This window comes from Miscanthus floridulus, chromosome 8, assembly GCF_019320115.1.
Source record: "Miscanthus floridulus cultivar M001 chromosome 8, ASM1932011v1, whole genome shotgun sequence".
NCBI lineage: Eukaryota > Viridiplantae > Streptophyta > Magnoliopsida > Poales > Poaceae > Miscanthus > Miscanthus floridulus.
This window is the reverse complement of record NC_089587.1, coordinates 226,990,741-227,008,142: the sequence shown is the minus strand read 5'-3', so window position 1 is coordinate 227,008,142 and position 17,402 is coordinate 226,990,741. Positions and strand designations below refer to the sequence as shown.

At 50.0% G+C, this 17,402-nt stretch overlaps 3 protein-coding genes and 3 non-coding genes across 7 annotated transcripts; 2 read left to right on the top strand and 4 right to left on the bottom strand.

Moving 5' to 3' along the window:
- Positions 1-3,813: 3,813 nt before the first annotated feature.
- On the bottom strand, positions 3,814-6,987 carry LOC136475240 (rRNA 2'-O-methyltransferase fibrillarin 1-like). 2 transcript variants are annotated; one of them, XM_066472796.1, is made up of 8 exons: positions 6,909-6,942; positions 6,801-6,825; positions 6,479-6,710; positions 5,805-5,900; positions 5,625-5,702; positions 5,366-5,542; positions 4,397-4,465; positions 3,815-4,277 (listed from the first exon to the last, which is right to left on the bottom strand). In XM_066472796.1, the coding sequence occupies exons 1-8, from the start codon at positions 6,925-6,927 to the stop codon at positions 4,101-4,103; spliced, it is 873 nt and encodes a 290-aa protein (XP_066328893.1). In that variant the 5' UTR covers positions 6,928-6,942; the 3' UTR covers positions 3,815-4,100. The 2 variants fall into 2 exon arrangements, with proteins under 2 accessions (XP_066328892.1, XP_066328893.1); XM_066472795.1 differs by having other exon boundaries at positions 3,814-4,277; positions 6,479-6,825; positions 6,909-6,987.
- LOC136478879 (small nucleolar RNA snoR60) lies at positions 5,170-5,243 on the bottom strand. The gene has a single exon (XR_010764544.1). It is a non-coding gene; the product is annotated as a small nucleolar RNA snoR60 (small nucleolar RNA).
- Positions 6,062-6,136, bottom strand: LOC136478874 (small nucleolar RNA snoR60). Its single transcript, XR_010764541.1, has one exon. It is a non-coding gene; the product is annotated as a small nucleolar RNA snoR60 (small nucleolar RNA).
- Positions 6,988-7,159: 172 nt separating the features above from the next.
- TRNAL-CAA (transfer RNA leucine (anticodon CAA)) lies at positions 7,160-7,243 on the top strand. The gene has a single exon. It is a non-coding gene; the product is annotated as a tRNA-Leu (tRNA).
- Positions 7,244-9,629: 2,386 nt separating this feature from the next.
- On the bottom strand, positions 9,630-12,281 carry LOC136475239 (protein DETOXIFICATION 35-like). Its single transcript, XM_066472794.1, has 5 exons — positions 11,003-12,281; positions 10,854-10,910; positions 10,406-10,763; positions 10,209-10,295; positions 9,630-10,106 (listed from the first exon to the last, which is right to left on the bottom strand). The coding sequence occupies exons 1-5, from the start codon at positions 12,217-12,219 to the stop codon at positions 10,008-10,010; spliced, it is 1,818 nt and encodes a 605-aa protein (XP_066328891.1). The 5' UTR covers positions 12,220-12,281; the 3' UTR covers positions 9,630-10,007.
- Positions 12,282-15,410: 3,129 nt separating this feature from the next.
- On the top strand, positions 15,411-17,172 carry LOC136470753 (protein DETOXIFICATION 35-like). The gene is made up of 3 exons (XM_066468491.1): positions 15,411-16,327; positions 16,410-16,902; positions 16,999-17,172. Exons 1-3 carry the CDS (start codon positions 15,411-15,413, stop codon positions 17,170-17,172), a joined length of 1,584 nt encoding a protein of 527 aa, XP_066324588.1.
- Positions 17,173-17,402: the final 230 nt, after the last annotated feature.

Below are 17,402 nucleotides of genomic sequence, written 5' to 3'. Positions count from 1 at the left end.
CTATGTATTCGGAGCTATTAACAAGCTAACGTACCGATGGCACGGGCTGGGAACCTTCTTGAGTTTCCTAGTACTCCGGGTCAGCATCAATGGCGCCCGTACATGGGTTCCTCCCAAGTCCGGTGGCTGTCAGACCATCTTTCCATGTCAAATAAGCTTTTTTTAGGTATTGAAGTTTGTTGGTGCATTGTCTCTTATCAAATTGGGGGAAGTTCTTGTAAATGTTGTGACAGCCAGCTATGGTGAGACCCTACTGATTGAAGTTAAACTTTTCCTTCTCTTGAAGGCAAAGCTCTAGCAACAGCTTGGTGTCTTCCTCGGGCCAACTTGCACGCTTTGGAGCCATTTGTTGGAACGTGTAAGGGCTATTGTCGTTTGTGGCTAGACATAGTAACTATACTGCAAAAAACCTAAAGTAATGCATGGGTGACCTAAAACACGATGCAATGGACATAATTGTATACTTGCCTTGGATTCATGCTTGACTCGCTTGGAACACAAGTTGTACTGAGGGGATTCCGGCGGGAGCAGGAACCTGTTGACGACGGTGCCAGTATATAAACTTTAAAAGAGCACAACTACATGATAAACATGTGAATATGTTAGAGCTGTATGTGAACCAAAGTAATCCCGCATCATTGTCTAAATTAAGTATGCAAAATGTGTGCCAACTGGACTGACAACAGATTTTGTATCAATAAGAGGCAAGGTAAAGACACTGCTGATAAAATGTATAATGTTGAGTGTTGCTGTCACTAACACACAAGCTGACAAACATGTTCCTGACACCATGGACAACCAAGGTGAAGGAAATGCAACACATGAAGATTGTCAGCAAAAAGTACAAGGAGGAAGCTAATCAGACGCATGGCAATCCTAGGATTGCTTATTAGTGCACTAGTAGCATCCGCAGCAGGGACTCTCGTAACAATGACAAGCAAAGGAAGGGCAATTCACTTGCTGACACTAATTCAACTGACAATAATGTGTGTAGTGATAATGTTGCTGGTGGTAAGAATCAAGCTGATGAACCTGTTCACAGCACATTAGACAGCCAAGATGAGGGAAATGTAACTCAAGAAGGCAGTCAGCAAAAGTACAAGAAGGATGGAATGGCTATTAAGAGAAGTTAACAGGATAACAGTTAATGAAATCTAGGCAATTTATGATGATCATGATTCCATGCCAAGAAATTATGCGTAGATAAATGAGGTCGATGCTTCCAACAATATTGTTCAGTTGACTTGGCTGGAACACAACACAATGAATTTACAGGAGACTCGATGGAATCGTAAAGAATTGATTGTTGCATGTGGAAACTTATGCTTAGGAGAGACATGTGTACTACATGGCCCATCAATGTACTTTTCTCATAAAGTTTCATGGGTAACGGGCAAAAAATAGGAAATTATTTGAAATTCATCCTAAAAAAGGTGAGATATGGGCTCTTTGCAAAGAATCAAGTTTGCTGCAGAGCAGAGACACTGATAATCATCAAATTCAATGTGAACTTCGAGTTTGCAGCAGCTAACCAGTGCACGGCCAACTCCAATAGTTATTCCGGTATTGTATACTAATCATTATGATGCTAAATTGAGAAATGAGAGAACAGCTTGGTAACACTTAGGATTAAATTTCATTCATTTTAAAGGTATCTAGGTATTTGTCAACTGAGTAGGACACGTTAAGTATCATTTTGGTATGCACAAAAACAGATAGCTTGTTTTAGAACTTAAATCTGCAGCAAGAATTAGCTATTTTTTAAAAAAACTGAACTGAAACATATACATATACTATTTTTACATAAAAAGCATCATCAGCAATGGCATATGTTGTGAAAAACTTAACAAAACCATTGGGAATGGGCATAGCCTCAAAATAACTACAAAATCATTTGCCATGCCATATTTGCAGCAGCAAGAGAAAAACAAAAACAAAAGCACAGCATTGCACCCCCAACGACATTGTCCAGTATCAACATCAACTCAACTTAGAAGAAAGAGCAGCATATGCACAAAGCCTCATTCATAGGGAAAATGTAATTCATCATAGCATAATTCCCAAAGCCTCAGCAAATAAGAAAGTAAATAAGAATCACAATATAATTTCCATGCCTTAGTTGAAAAGCAAGCAAATAATCATCACAGCATAGCTTTTCCAAAACATCATTAGCAGTAACAAGTATGCTCAAATTAACTGACGTGATATCATTGACATGTATGCAATGTTGACTTCTAGTGTGAGAGGAAACGTGAGGAAGACCATGTCATTCATTCATTGATGCATTATTCTTGAGCCGTAAGCTGAACTAGCAGATTTACACACATACAACTCATCGAACATTGGACTCCATGATGAACTAGAGGAAAGTTTAAATGGAAACAATAACAACAAAATGGCATTTATGCTAACACGCAATGAAATGGATGTGCAAGGACTATGTGACCATACCAATCCGGCTCTACTTAGGCATCCAAACTTGGGAGTAGGAACATCAGCCCTAACGAAGCGGATCTAGAACTTCAGCCCTAATGAGACAGTCGCCTATGTACCGGATCTAGCGCTGCCGGGGAAGAGGAAACAGGTAAAGGTGACGGATCCGGTGGCTACAACGGAACGTCACGAACAAACAAAAAAGGAGGGGGAGTTAGCCTCGTACCGGAGTGGTTGGAGGTGAGTCCGCAGCCGACGAACGGGCAGGATCTGTTCGGCACCACGGCGAGTACGACGCGGTGGATCTGGTGGGGCAAGACCGCACCAAGAGGGGGACGGGGACGGGACAAGGACGGCGGGCGCCAAAGCGGGAAAGGGCATGCGGGCGAACAACGCAGCGCGTCGGCGGATCCAGCCAGATGGGGACGGGGACGGGACAAAGACCGCGAGCGGGCGGCGAATGCGGATCCGGCGAGAGGGGGACGGGGACGGGACGGCGAAGCGGGAAAGCACAATGCGGGCGAGCAACGCAGCGCGTCGGCGGATCCGGCGAGAGCGGGATGGGGACGGGACGGCGAAGCGGGAAAGCACAATGCGGCCGAGCAACGCAGCACGTCAACGGATCCGACGAGAGGAGGACGGGACGACGAATCGAGAAAGCACAATGCGGGCGAGCAACGCAGTGCGTCAACGGCGGGAGCAACAAGTGGGAGTGGCGAACCCTAGAGCCGCGCGAGGGAATGCGAGAGGGGGAGACCGACAAGGCGCGAGCTGATACTTGTAGTTCAGCCGAACGGCTGGAGACGCTGGGCCGGAAGGCCCATTCAGCCTCAGCCGAAACCAGTCGTGATTTCTACCAGCCGAACGGAGCCTATGATGTGACCTGGCGGGATGAGCTGATCAAAATTTGCTACAAAGTATAGGAACATACCTGGTTCTATAAGTGGGGCCCACACCATTAAAAAATACATAATTCTCTCAGCCACCCCTTCCCCGTCTCCAACCTCTGCACCGCATGGACGTCTCCGCTCGCATGTCTCTTCAGTGCCTTCTCACAGCTCGCCTCCTCCTTCCTCCAGCGACTGGGTGCCCCCCTCCGCTTCCTCCTCTCGTCGAGCCTGCAGCTCACCGCCGCCCCTTCTCCTACAGGTGCCGCCGGTGCGTGCAGAAGGGGAGGGAGAACTCCTCGAGCCCCAAAAGCTCCTCCAACTTCCTCTAGGCGGCGGGAGCAGCAACGACAAGAGACGGTGAGAGAGTGCATGATTTTTTATTTCTCGGGGCCAGGTTCGAGCAGCTCCTTCGTCGAGTCAACCTCAGAGTGTGAGCAGGTCCGATGCTTGCATTAAATGTAAACCACACACTGCGGACACTCTTAGCAACTCTTAATCAGGCTGAGAATGGCGAATAATTTATGCCCAGACCGTGACATCAAGAAACCAAGGGCAACAAATCCAAGCTGATCGCTCGAACGTTTATCATCAACAAAAAAAAACTGCTGTTAAACCAGCAACACAGCATCAGGTCCTCACAGCTGCTACAGTTGCAGCCATCACTGCAGCAGGTCCATCCACACAGTAGATGCTATATAAAACCCTAATACTTCAAAGTTTCTTTCACCGCGATACAACATAGCATCTTTGGTAGGCAAGACAAGCACCGATTCCGCTCTAAGAGGTAGCCTTCTGCTTCTTGGGCATCCTGTAGCCACCCACAACACAGGCATGGTCACGCTCGTAGGGCTCCAAGGTCACCTGCTCGGCAGGCTTGAACTGATCCGCCTTGAGCTTCTCCACTTCAGCAGCAAACACGGCCTCAGCGGGCAGGGTGGAGTCAATACAATTCGCCTGAGCAAAATATTTTGTTCTTGTTTAGATCAATGCAGACCATGATTATCTATCTAAAACAGATGATACAGAATTAACATGAGAAAAAACCAACTCCTGGTTGTGTAGCTGCAAAGTACCTTAATTGAAATGACAAAGTGGCCACCATTCTTCAAAAAGTATGAAGCATTAAGGGCTAAGATCCTAGCCTGCAGGATAACACAATCACGCAATGTTTAAAAGCTGTAAACCACGTGTTACAATTTCCCTTTCCCCAACGGAAAGGGTTGCCTCACATTGCAAAATTTCTAGTGTATGTGTATGAATACGAAGCTAAGAGAAATCGTATGTATACAAGTATATAACCATGGATCCTCAGATTCGTTCAAACTGCATATTGAACAGCACCAGACAATGCACAGTTGCATGACCAAATCAACGTAGTGCTGCCAATGTTACTGTAAGTAGTATTATAAACCCATCAAGCAACAAACTGTTCTAAACTACAATGGTCCAAACGGGGCAAAGGCAGGTGATTCCTACATATCAGATACGCAGTTGGAATCGTATAAATTGAGAAAATCAACAAAGTTGGCACCAGATGACAACAAACAGAAAAAGAAACTTATGATCAATAACAAATGTGTGAAAAACAAAAACAATTCAAAGATTCTAACATAGAAGGGCATTACCGGCTCCAAATAATGAATCCAAGTTGACAAACATAGCAAATAAGATTATCAAGAAACATGTATCAATAATCAATAAAAAGTAATATGTGCTATAGCATGAATTCTGAACCATAAAAAAAGGCTGGATCGTCAAATGTGACATAATCAAGAAATGCAAAAAGAAAATGGAAATAGCAAAAAAAAAAAGTAATAAAGATAAAAGTTTGGCATTGAGCACAACAGGCATCAGAAACTCGAATCTGCATCATCCAATTGATGTCCTGAAGGGGAATCCGAGCATGCTCATCATTTGCTAAGCCCAATATTGCCAAATCAGAATCAAGAGAACATAAAGGAAGGGAAGTAAACAACACTCAATTCAACAATGTGACAGTCCAGTGATTCAGACACCTGGCCGCAAGGAAATGATAGGAATACCTGGTCTGGCTGTGCAACATCGGAGAAGATAACATCAACCATGCCAACCAGCATCCGGTACCTTGCCGGGTGCCTGGCATCCTCAATAATGGGGATCACATTGGTCCTCTTCTTTGCCATGTTGACAAGGTCTCTTCCACTCCTGTGAGAGAACTCAACAGCATAGACCAGTCCATCCTGCAACAGCATCCAAATTCTTAAGACAACAGACTAAACAATGCCAAGAATCAGTATGAGACTTCTGTGATTGAGTGCTCACCGGTCCTACAATATCAGACACATGAGAAACAGTTGTGCCAGAAGCAGCACCAAGATACAGCACCCGAGTACCAGGAGCCTAAACGTATTAACAAATTGTCAGCTATAACATCGCCACAGATTCTGCTTACAAGAAAGCAAATAGAACTTTTGCACATTCAAGATAAGCAAATCAACTTACAATCCAGATGTTGTCAATGCCACCAAGCACAGCAGCAGCCAACTTGGAACGGAAGGGGTTCCAAAGCCTGTATTCAATCTTTGTTCCATCGTCATTCTACAATGCCCAAACAATCAAACAGTAGAAATAAATCAGTCCTACAACCGAATCCCAATGGATGAGTTTAAGAAACTACGGCATTACAATTATTCAGACCAGTTCTTTATCCTAGAAATGGAAAAGGAAACTAAACAATCTACATATCATTTGGGCATGAGGGCATCAGAAACTCGAATTTGCATCATCCATTTAGATGTCCTGAAGGGGAATCCGAGTAAGATCATCATTTACAGTACAGAGCTCCAGACCCAGAATGTTGTCGCAAGATAACAAGAGCATACATGGAGTGTCCAGTACTTAGTTATATCCAAATTATTGTGGTACAGAATCTCAACACAATAAATTTTAAATTTCGGCTTCTACATAAGTCCACATAACGTACTTGGATGAACAAATAACACGAAAACAGAAGAGTTGACCTTGACAACATACAGAATTATTGAAAACGCAGCAGTCGACTATGTAAAACAGGTCAGCTCATTCATAGTACACAAGCAATATCTAGCTCATTCGTAGAACACACAAGCAATATCTATCCAATAATAAAAGGAAAAAATAAGAAGGGGAAAGCGAACCTGAACAGAGACACGCTTCTCTGCGTAGACAGACTCTCCCGGGACCATGTTCTTGGTGCAGAGCGCATCCTCCTTGGACTTGGAGATGAAGACACCGGCGTGCTTGTGTGGCACCACGACGGCCTTACTCCCACCTTTCATGCCACCACCGCGGCCGCCCCTGCCACCGCCACCGCCTCTACCACCGCCAAACCCCCGGCCACCGCCGCCCCCACGGCCGCCGCCATCGAACCTGCCTCCCCTCCCGCCCCTGCCACCACCACCGCCTCTACCACCGCCAAACCCCCGGCCACCGCCGCCCCCACGGCCGCCGCCATCGAACCTGCCTCCCCTCCCGCCGCGCCCGCCTATAGGATTTAACGAAGGAATAAGTCTTAGTTCGGCTGCAGCAATGCATGGAAAAACAAGGATGGGGGTTATGGTTAGTTACCTCTAGCCGGTGGCCTCATGGTGCTGAGCCGACGAAGAGCTTGTAGCCGCCGCCGGGGAGCGAGGGTTTAGGGTTTTGGTGGGGATTAGGGTAGGCTGGGGAAATGAGCAGGGAGGATTTTATAGAGGAGAAGTAGGGTTTGTGTCTGATCAGGACCGTTGGAACGGTAGATTCTGAATGGACGGTCAGATGGCGCAGCGTGGGAATAAAAATTTGTTAATAAATATTGTGATAAGAAATAAAATACACAAGTCAGGATGGCCGAGTGGTCTAAGGCGTCAGACTCAAGTTCTGATCCTCGAACGAGGGCGTGGGTTCAAATCCCACTTCTGACATTTCTTTCTTTCTTCTTTTTTCTCCCCTTTCCTACCTCTCTTACATGATTTTCCCCCATTAAATATTTCTACTTCTCTTTTTTTTCCCCCTTTTTCTACTTCTCTTCTTTTTTCTCCCCTTTCCTACCTCTCTTACATGATTTTCCCCCATTAAATATTTCTACTTCTCTTTTTTTCCCCCTTTTTCTACTTCTCTTACTTAATATACTTGTTTTCCTCCCCTTTCCTACCTCTCTTTTTGAGGAATCAGAAGGAGCCAGAGGCTCCTACTACAAATTTATTGAAAATAAAAGAGAAAGCAAAGTGTCAAAGATTACAGGGAAAAACAGGGGAACAGCAAGCAAAACACTCCCATTCTCACTCACACCGGAGAGAGATTTCAGGGAACACAGAAGGAGAGAAAGAAAATTAAGAGAATTACAAATTGGAGTTGATCCATGCTTCTAAGTTGGGGGTGATTGTAGCCTTTGTTCTGTGCAACAGCAAGAGTGATTCCACCGTGATAGTCCTTTTGCAATTAGCAACTGTGGGGTTTTTGTTTCTGAAGATAATATCATTTCTCATCACCCATATAGCCCAACAGACCAGTATGAAGATGTCAAGTGAGAAGCTAGCATTGTGAAGGATTTGCCATTCTCGAAATATTTCAGGAATTGTGTGTTAATCTGCATATTGAAAATTAAACAGTCCCCAACAATCCTTGGAAAAAGGGCAGTAGAAGAGGAGGTGCATTATTGTTTCTTCAGAAGGTTGCTGACAAAGCACACAGTAATAATCATCTAAGTGCATTCTTCTTCTTCTCAGTATGCTTCTTGTGCTTAGTCTGTCTTTGAGTACCAACCAGAAAAATACTTTATGTTTGCTTTGACATGAAGTCTTCCAAAGCCATTTGAAGATAGGGTCAATCTGAGAGTGGACTGTTAAAATTTTATAAGCCTTGGAGGAGGAGAAGTGAGAGGAGCCACAAATGTATGTCCAACTGTCATTCACATTGTCCAGTGTTAAATCTGATAGTTCAACCTGAAGTTCTTGCATCTGATTGTAAGCTTCTATTGATAATGGTAAGTGGAACAGATCATGGAAATAATCTGTATCATGGGCTGTGCTTAGGCTTATCCTTTTGTTTTTTGCAAAGGAATGGAGCTCTGGGTATTGTATCCTTCTTACTTGATCATTCCAGACATCATCCCAGAAAAGACATGTTTTGCCATTAAAGACCAGCACACTTGCCATACCTTTGTACTTATCCAGTAGCTTCAAGATATCACGCCACCAGAAAGATCCTCTTGGGGCTGTAGAGTTTGGCAGCCTGTCATTCCTGTAGTGTTTATCTCAGATCAGGTTCACCCATGGCAGATCTTTTCTATTAAAGAATTTGTCTAGATGTTTAAGTAGTAGTGCTTCATTCCTACCTCTCTTACATGATTTTTTTTCTCCATTAGATGTTTATACTTCCCTTATTTTAATTTTTTCTCCCCTTTTACCTCACATAATTATCTTTTTTCGCCCCTTTCCTATCTCTCTTAGGCCTTGTTTGAATGCGCTTGCAGAGAGACCCATGCAGACATAATTTCTCTCTCTCTCCCTTTAAGCGCCTCTGGCGTGTATTCCAATGTTGACCTTTGCCAATTCCTTGTTCATGCATGATGACGACGCTTGTGTTCTCACTACGGAGCTTGTCGAAGTCTTATATTCTTGTTATAGTGAAAAAGGTCTTATATTGCCATTTATCTGACAAATCGTCGTGGAAAAAAAATCTAACAAATAAAATCAAGAACAATCACACGGACTCACTCATGACGATTTTAGTTAGTCCCGCCGTCCATAACTTTGTTTTGTGTAGCTTGCTGGTCGCTATTCCGCTTTTATTTCTCATTGGCAAACCCTTTTTTTTTTATGCCATGTGTCACCGGTTTCTGTATCAATGTCAGGAAAGCACCGCTGCATAGATCATTTCTTTCTGTTCGTCATGCAAAAGATAGCATTAGACCAATGCCAACGTCCTCTTACATGTTGCTGCTACCCATTCTTCTCGATTTGATTTGTGGGTTTTCTTTCTCCTTCCCCATGCACCGCAGCCTATGTTCCATTTTTTTTAGATAAGGGAACACATTCCCGGCATCTACCTGCCCATGTCTCTATTAGCTATTGTTTTTTATACGTCGTCATTGTCAGGTCAGGCTAATCACCTAGACAGAGCAACGAAGTGGACGTGCATTTCCCACAAAGAAGGCAGTGCATTTCCCACGAGAACTTGAATGAATAAATTTCACACAAATCGGTTCAATTTTGCAAGAAAACAAAAACGGATGAATGTCAAAATTTCCAGCTTTCCTATCAAGGTCTAGGTTGTCTTTAAAGTAATGCTGTAGCTGATAATAATCAATTAGGTGTTGTATAAGATAGATAGATAGATGGATAAAAAGTGTGTATTTCACAATTCACTTTCACGCTAATAAGTTCGCTGGTGACGAGTATAGCTACGCTACGCTAATCCTATTGCCTGAAATTCCCTTGCTAACAAGCATGAGAAGCAATCCCTAGAGCTATGTCGTTCGTGCCAGCTTCATAGTCGGCACAATTCCCATCTCCAGTACTGGCGTACGTCTTTGGCCCTTTCTTCCGTTTCATTCTGAATTGTTTCCCTTGTTACTCGAGAGCAGCAGCCCTGCAAACTACTTCAGTCTAGCAATCCGAACCGAGACGATGGACGGGGGAGGAATTTACAATGCAAGCAGCAGCAATGTCTTTTGCTGGATCTTCGTCAGATAACCGCGTCGTCCTGATCAGAATCAGAGCTAGGAAGCTTTTCATGGTGGCCGTGGCCGCCCCATATTCTAACTCTCTCCAACGCCAGCGACGCCTGAAACCAGCACACACAAAGCCACCCGGCCGATTATATATTCTTTCTTCTTCTCCTCTGCTTGCATTCACAAAAAAAAAAAACAGATTGGTTGTCACCTACCTCTGCTTTCCAGTCGGTCGTCCAGACTATGTAGCTGAGGATGGCTGTCTGCAACGCTGTCCCGCAAAGCATGCCCGCCCAGATGCCCTGCAACCAACGATACAGTGCAGACGAATTCAGCCAGCAGGCGAAGAGGATCGACAGCCATTGATGCATGCAGAAGCAGAATTGCAGATGCATGGCTCAGTAGTCAGTACCTTGACCCCGAATCTGAAGAGGTAGCCGAAGATGAAGCCGAGCGGGAGGCCGAAGGCGTAGTAGCAGCCGAGGTTGATGTAGGCGACGACGGCCTGCCAGCCGCCGCCCACGGCGACGCCTGAGATGACGGGCTGGACGCTGTTGAGCACCATGGTGACGGCCAGCAGGTAGGCGATGCTGGACACGGCCTTCTGCAGGTGCCTGTCGCCGGTGAAGATGGCCGGGAACTGCTCCCGCGTCGCCAGCACGAGCACCATGGCCAGCAGCCCGAACGCCAGCGACTGGGACAGCACCACCATCACCGCGTACATGCTCGCACGGGGCCGCCCGGACCCGAGCTCGTTGGACACGCGCACGCTGCATGGTCCACCGCTCAATTTCTTTCTTGAAATGACTGAATGAATGAAATAGGAGGGATACTCGTAGCTTTTTTTTCATGTTAATTACCTGATGGCCGCGCTGAGGCCGATGAACAGCATCCCCTCCCACCCGTTGATGTTCATGCTGCTCGGTGGATCCATCCGTGGTGCAATCCAAATTTATTATCAATTGATTGAGATGGAAATTAAAGATGGATGAGTAACGGTGCGACGAACCAGATGGCTATGGAGTCAACGGCGATCTCGGCGTCGTCGAGGTGTCCGGTGAGCACGACGAGCAACATCATGTACCACATCTCGAGGCAGAGCATGACGGCGGATGCGAGCGAGAGCTTGACGAAGGCCCAGAGGTCGGTGAAGGCGGCCCTGGACAGCCCCGTCCACCCGTCCTGGCACCATCCCACGACGTAGGCCACCTGTGCGAGCGAGGTGAGCCATGACGACACGTCGTAGGCGAGCGCGGCCCCGGCGACGCCCCATCCGAGCACGGACACGAACAGCGCGAGGAGCGCGACGTGCGCGAGCAGCGCGGCGAGCCCGATCCACGCCAGCACGCCCACCTTGCTCTGCGCCTGCAGGAACTTCTGCGCGGGGAAGTTGACGGCGAGCGCGAACATCTGCGGGATGATGCCGCGCGTGAACGTCCCCGCGGCGGCGGCGATGCCTTCGTCCTGCCCCAGCAGCCGCAGCACGGGCGCCGCGTACACGTACAGTGGCGTGAGCAGCGCGGCGGAGGCGGCGAGCACGATCCACGACCGCTGCATGTAGACGCCCAGCATGGCCACCTGGCCCGCCCCGAACGCCTGCCCGCACAGCGTCTCCAGCGCGCTGCCCATCCCGAGGAGGAAGCCGAAGGAGAAGTTGGACACGACGGAGAGGCCGATGGCCACCGCGGACAGCTCGCGGTTGCCGATGTGGCCCGCGAAGATCTGCGTCGTCGAGTTGGTGCCGTACAGGCAGATGATGTTGAAGGCGATGGGCGCGCCGATCGCCCACAGCCGCCGCGACTCCTCCACGAACAGCGCCCCCGCGGCGCGCGGGGACCGCACCGACGGCGCGTCCCGTGTCGAGCCGGTGGTGGCGGAGACGAGCGCGCCGGCCTCGTCGTCATCGTCGCACACCGCTACCACCATGTCGGCGGCGGGCGGCGGGTCCTTGGGGGCGGGGCCGGTGGTGGCGGGGGCAATGCCGCCAGGATGGCGGGGGCTGCGCCTGGCGTGGGGGCTGCTGGTGTGGGCGACTCCCGTGCGCGCCACCACCGCCGGCGCGTCCCGTGCGTTGGTGGCGACGAGCGCGCCGGCCTCGTCCTCGCACACCGCTACCACCATGTCGGCGGCGGGAGTCGGCGGCGGGTCTTTGGGAGTGGGGGTGCCGGGGGAAATGACAGGATGGCACGGGCTGCTGTTGTAGAGCAGGCGCTCCGTGTAGCTCATGGCGGAGGGTGCGGGATGGTGAGCTGGGGGTGGAGGCCGGAGGGGCGCCGCGCCGCGCGGGTGGGCGGTGGTGCTGCCACGCCCGCTCGCTCCCGTTTGCCTTTCTTGGCGTCTTTGCTTTTCTTAGCCTCTATAAAACCTGAATGCATGCGTGCGTGAATCTGAATGGATATACGGCGATCGAGAGAAGAATCCAATCTAATCCGATCGATCGATCGATCTCTCAGTTCGTTACATTACGGCGGCCGACGTCGTCGTCTTTGCAACCGCGTGATCCCATGAAAAAAGGGATTTTTGCATTACTGTTACAGATCCAAGAGATGCATGTTTCGTTGCCTGGATTATTTTTTGCCTTTGCTGTTATGCTGCATTGGTACTATACAGAGTTAGAAACGCAAGACGTGTTACATTTTGAACTGAATTTGCATTCTAAGACCCTATCTTTTAGGCCTTGTTTGGATGCACATGTATTGAAACGGATTGGAGTGGAATTAAACTAAATTACATTCCAATCCACTCCAACACATATAGATTGAAGTGAATACACATGAATCCAACATAAGGCCTTAGGGTGAACAAGTTGATCGTGGATAACATTCCCGTGCCACATGTCACCAACACCTTCTTTTATCAAATGGCACACCATTTTTTCAAAACAAATCAGGCAGGAGATATGAAACACAAGAATCAGCTCAGATTGGACACAACAATAATGTCCATCAAGATCCGGCTAAGTACATGATAGCTCTTGGCAACCTAGCCGCCTCATCGAGTTAGCGATAAGTATCATTTGGATCCTCCAATAGCCATCAGAAAGCCTCCTTACACCAGAATAGCCACCACTAAGCAGGGCCACCCCGCCACCACAACGCAAATGTCACTTCAGAAACGCGCTTCTGCTGGCCACCTCCTTCCACTCCAGTCTCCTTGCTAACTTCACAGTCACCGCTGGTGCGGGGCCCACCAGACCGTTGTCCTCTGAGTACCGACTAGAAGCCATGCCATGTTTCACAATAGGGGTACCCGCATATCGACTGGTAAATTTATAGTCATGCGTACGACTTCACAATGTTCACGTGGCTCAAATACTCAGGATTATACTGCTTCAGACAACATTCCCTGCGTCCAATTTGATGATGCTCAATCATGTTCCTGGCAGTAGGTGTTATAAACGGGGGAGAAAGAAGAAGTCTAAAAACGAGAGGGAGAGAGAGAGTAAGCAGAGGTATCGGCAGTCTCTTATGTAGCATGGAAGAAGAGGCCCAAGCTACCTCCTATATTGTTGGGGGAGCAGTGTTCAGATAGGGAGAGAGGGCCTTTCCATGTGGCGTGGGTCGCGGGGAGTAATGACGCATGCTGCTGCATGGCATGCTCCTTTGTGGGACCCATATTAAATTGAGGTCTTGGACCTACGTGGACTAGTTCCACCGTTAGGATCTATCCCTCCGTGGCTCCGTGTAAAAAGAATTTAAGATTTGCCACAAGCCAAGAGAAAATAACATCAACATCCATCTTCAAATATGTTTATTATAAGTTTGGTACAGCTCAGCTTTACTACGGAATCAGTTTTTAAGCTTCTGTTTCATAAAGCAGCTTCACTAGTAAAATTAAAGTTGTTTCCGAAAAATATTTGGTAAAATAGCTTTTAGGAAAGACAATAGAGAGAAAGTTAGGAGAAACTAGTATTTTCAGCTTCACCTCGGTTGTTATGCTATGTGAGGAGCTGGAAAAAACAATTTTTAGAGAGAAGCTGTTTCATCAGCTTTGCGAAAACGGGACAAATTGGTTTACGGCAAACATGAGGGGAAGAGGTTGCGCACAGGAGGTTCCCAACCGAGGGAGTACCCCTTGTCATGGGAATAAACTAGTGTGGGTAACGACTAACGACGATATAAAATTATTTTTATATAAATTTGATTAGATTTAAGTTTGTTTACCTTATTGAAAAATAAGAATTATATTTTTTAAGACAAAGAGAGTACAAATTTGTAAAGTGGGAAGAGCACGTAACTTTTATCTCCCCTCCTATTTTGCATGCGATTTATGTCTTTGTTTGAGTCTCATGGTCTAACATTTAGTGGAAATGTTGTGTTGCGGTTGTCCGTCCGGATGCCGCGCTTCCTAGGCCTACGCGCTACCGGCCTAACAGGCCTGCTCCCATCTACAGCTGCGGGCGACGTACGGGACGGCGCGGGCACGCTGCTGGGGCGCTCGCTCACAAGCCCGACGCGCTAGGGGTGCTCGCTCGATCGCTAAGCGGGTACCGTCCGACCCTAGCGCCTCGGATTGGACGTCCGGGTGCTAGCAAGTCCGAAAGTTTAGTCGTCTAAAGTTAAAAGTTAAACTTTAGACCATTTTAACTCACCATGTGGTCTAACCAATCTAAACTTTAGACCATATGTGTAGAGCTTTAAAAGTAGTGTAAAATTTAATGGCGAAACTTAGATCATGGGATCAAACGAATCCCTTAGACGCGGTAAACAAGGAGAATGAATGAAAGAGAAAAAAGATCCAGTGGAATGCCTATGCATGTGCATGCTATGCGTGTATCATTCCACCATCAGGCAGGCCACCGACTTGTCTTTGTACATGCATGGGCTCGCCATGGTACGTGCTGCTGCGTCATGGCTGCCGGTGCCGCCACCGCCACCACAACCGCCGGCGGCATGCCCTGTTCCTGACTTCCTGTCCCGTGTGGCGCCCGTGTCATGTACCTTGGACCCACCAGTCAGCGTCATTCCCCACCCCCGCCGGGCGCCGGCCATGTGCGTTGCATGCATGCATCTGCGTGGACGCGACGAGCATCGGAACTCGCGCCCTCCTGCCCGCTCCACTCCTTGGACTACTCTACTCCACTGGCCGCTCGATCTACTGCTTGCTATGCCCGCTGTTAAACAATGGAAGTAACCGCCGGTCGGCATGCAATGCGACGCAGCTTGTCCTTCGGTCATCCATGCAGAGCCGTAGAGGTATGCTAGAGCCGCCGACACGACGTCGTCGGAGGACGGAGGTTGAGCACCGCACCCCACCAGCCCACCTACAGTATATATAATTATATATACCCCGGGCGCCTCAAACAGCAGGAGCCATCTATGTAGCAGCCGGCCGGCCGCCGGCGAGCTGCTCGATCGATCATCTGGTAGGAGTATATACTGATTAATTACCTAGCTATCGCACAAGTACGCGGTGAGATGACAATGGAGCAGGCGGCGCCGCTGCTCGTCAAGAGGCGGAGCGGCAGCGCGGCGGTGCAGAGCGGCGACGAGGGGGCGCCCAGGACGTACGCGGAGGCCTGGGAGGCGTTCCTCCGGGAGGCGGAGCGGCTGTGGGTGATGGCGGCGCCCATCACCTTCAACATCCTCTGCCTCTACGGCATCAACTCCGCCACGCAGCTCTTCGCGGGCCGCCTGGGCAACCTGGAGCTGTCGGCGGCCGCCGTGGGCCTCTCCGTCGTCTCCACCTTCTCCTTCGGCTTCCTCCTCGGGATGGGCAGCGCGCTGGAGACGCTGTGCGGGCAGGCGTACGGCGCGGGGCAGCTGGACCTGCTGGGCGTCTACGCGCAGCGGTCGTGCGTCATCCTCGCCGCGTCCGCGCTCCTGCTGTCGCCGCTCTACCTCCTGGCGGGGCCCGTGCTGCGCGCGCTGGGGCAGGACCAGGCGGTGGCGGCGGCGGCGGGGGACTTCACGCTGCGCACGCTCCCGCAGCTCTTCTCGCTGCCGCTGGCGTTCCCGACGCAGAAGCTCCTGCAGGCGCAGGGCGAGGTCGGGGCGCTCGCGTGGATTGGCGCAGCCGCGCTGGCGGCGCACGTCGCCATGCTCGCGCTCTTCGTCCCCGTCCTCGGGTGGGGACTCTCCGGGGCCGCAGCCGCCTACGACGTCACGTCCTGGCTCGTCGCGCTCGCGCAGGTGGCGTACGTGACGCGACGCTGCAGGGGAAGAGGGTGGGACGGCCTCTCGTGGGACGCGCTCCGGGGGTTCTGGCCATTCGCCAGGCTCTCCCTCGCCTCCGCCGTCATGCTCTGCCTCGAGGTCTGGTACATGACGGTGCTCGTCATCCTCACTGGACGCCTCGACGACGCAGAGATCGCCGTCGGATCCGTGTCCATATGGTACGGCGCTCGACATCTCTTTCAGTTCGTTCGTTCTGTATATGATATGATCATCACCATCGCCATGCATGATCGATCTCAGCATGAACCTGAACGGTTGGGAGGCGATGCTATTCATCGGGCTGAACGTGGCCATCAGCGTGCGCGTGTCCAACGAGCTGGGCTCCGGCCGGCCGCGCGCCGCCAAGCACGCGGTGGCGGCGCAGTCGCTGGCCATGGGGCTGCTGGCCATGGCGCTGGTGCTGGCGTACCGCAACAGCTTCGCGGTGCTCTTCACGGGCGACCGCGATATGCAGGCAGCCGTGGGGAAGGTGGCGCACCTGCTGGCGGCCACCATGGTGCTCAACAGCGTGCAGCCGGTGATCTCCGGGGTGGCCATCGGCGGCGGCTGGCAGGCGCTCGTGGCCTACATCAACCTCGGCTGCTACTACGCCTTCGGCCTGCCCCTCGGGTTCTGCCTCGGCTACCTCCTCCGGCTTGGCGCTCAGGGGATCTGGGCCGGCATGTTGTGCGGCACTGCGCTGCAGACGGCAAGCCTGCTGCTCGTCATCTGGAGGACGGACTGGGAAGCCGAGGTGACTGACAGAGCCTCCCCCAAGTGCTGTCCATGGCTGATGATCAGCTGAGCTCAAGTGATCTGAACTGAACTGAGTCACGCTGCTGTGCCGCAGGCTGCGCTGGCGAAGGAACGGATCAGCGCGTGGAGCGGGGAATGCCGCCATGTCGTCAAGCAGCAGCAGCAGCAGGGGGAAACCGGCAGCGACAGAGACCTCAAGGACAAGGAGGCCTTGGCTATGCGAGTTGTTGTAAACCGTGGAACGACTAGGGTAGATCTAGACGGATGAAACACTTAGATCCGTGAAGCACATGCACATTTAGACCTAGAATACTACACCGAGAGGGAGATAGGGTAGAGAGGTGCTGGTGATGAACCTGAGCCTTCAGACGAAGTCGCGGTTGTGCTGGCCATCGCTGGTTCGGTGATGGAGGCAGCACACGGGCAGCGACGGGTGGAGTAGAGGTTGCACGGACGTCGATGCAGTGCAGACGGGGCGTAGCAGTGACGACGGTGAGG

Bases quoted from the DNA above. Each gene is read 5' to 3' on its own strand.
- LOC136475240 (XM_066472795.1), bottom strand. The intron at 5,543-5,624 runs GTGAGCACTCAA...ATGCTGTTGCAG, and splicing joins TGTCTGATATTGTAGGACCG to GATGGACTGGTCTATGCTGT. The intron at 4,466-5,365 runs GTATTCCTATCA...GTTATCCTGCAG, and splicing joins ATGTTGCACAGCCAGACCAG to GCTAGGATCTTAGCCCTTAA.
- LOC136475239 (XM_066472794.1), bottom strand. From the start codon at position 12,219: ATGAGCTACACGGAGCGCCTGCTCTACAACAGCAGCCCGTGCCATCCT. The intron at 10,296-10,405 runs GTACTGACTACT...CGTTGGTTGCAG, and splicing joins TCTTCAGATTCGGGGTCAAG to GGCATCTGGGCGGGCATGCT. The intron at 10,107-10,208 runs GTAGGTGACAAC...TGCTGGTTTCAG, and splicing joins CGACCGACTGGAAAGCAGAG to GCGTCGCTGGCGTTGGAGAG.
- LOC136470753 (XM_066468491.1), top strand. From the start codon at position 15,411: ATGACAATGGAGCAGGCGGCGCCGCTGCTCGTCAAGAGGCGGAGCGGC. The intron at 16,328-16,409 runs GTACGGCGCTCG...GATCGATCTCAG, and splicing joins GTCGGATCCGTGTCCATATG to CATGAACCTGAACGGTTGGG. The intron at 16,903-16,998 runs GTGACTGACAGA...GCTGTGCCGCAG, and splicing joins GGACGGACTGGGAAGCCGAG to GCTGCGCTGGCGAAGGAACG.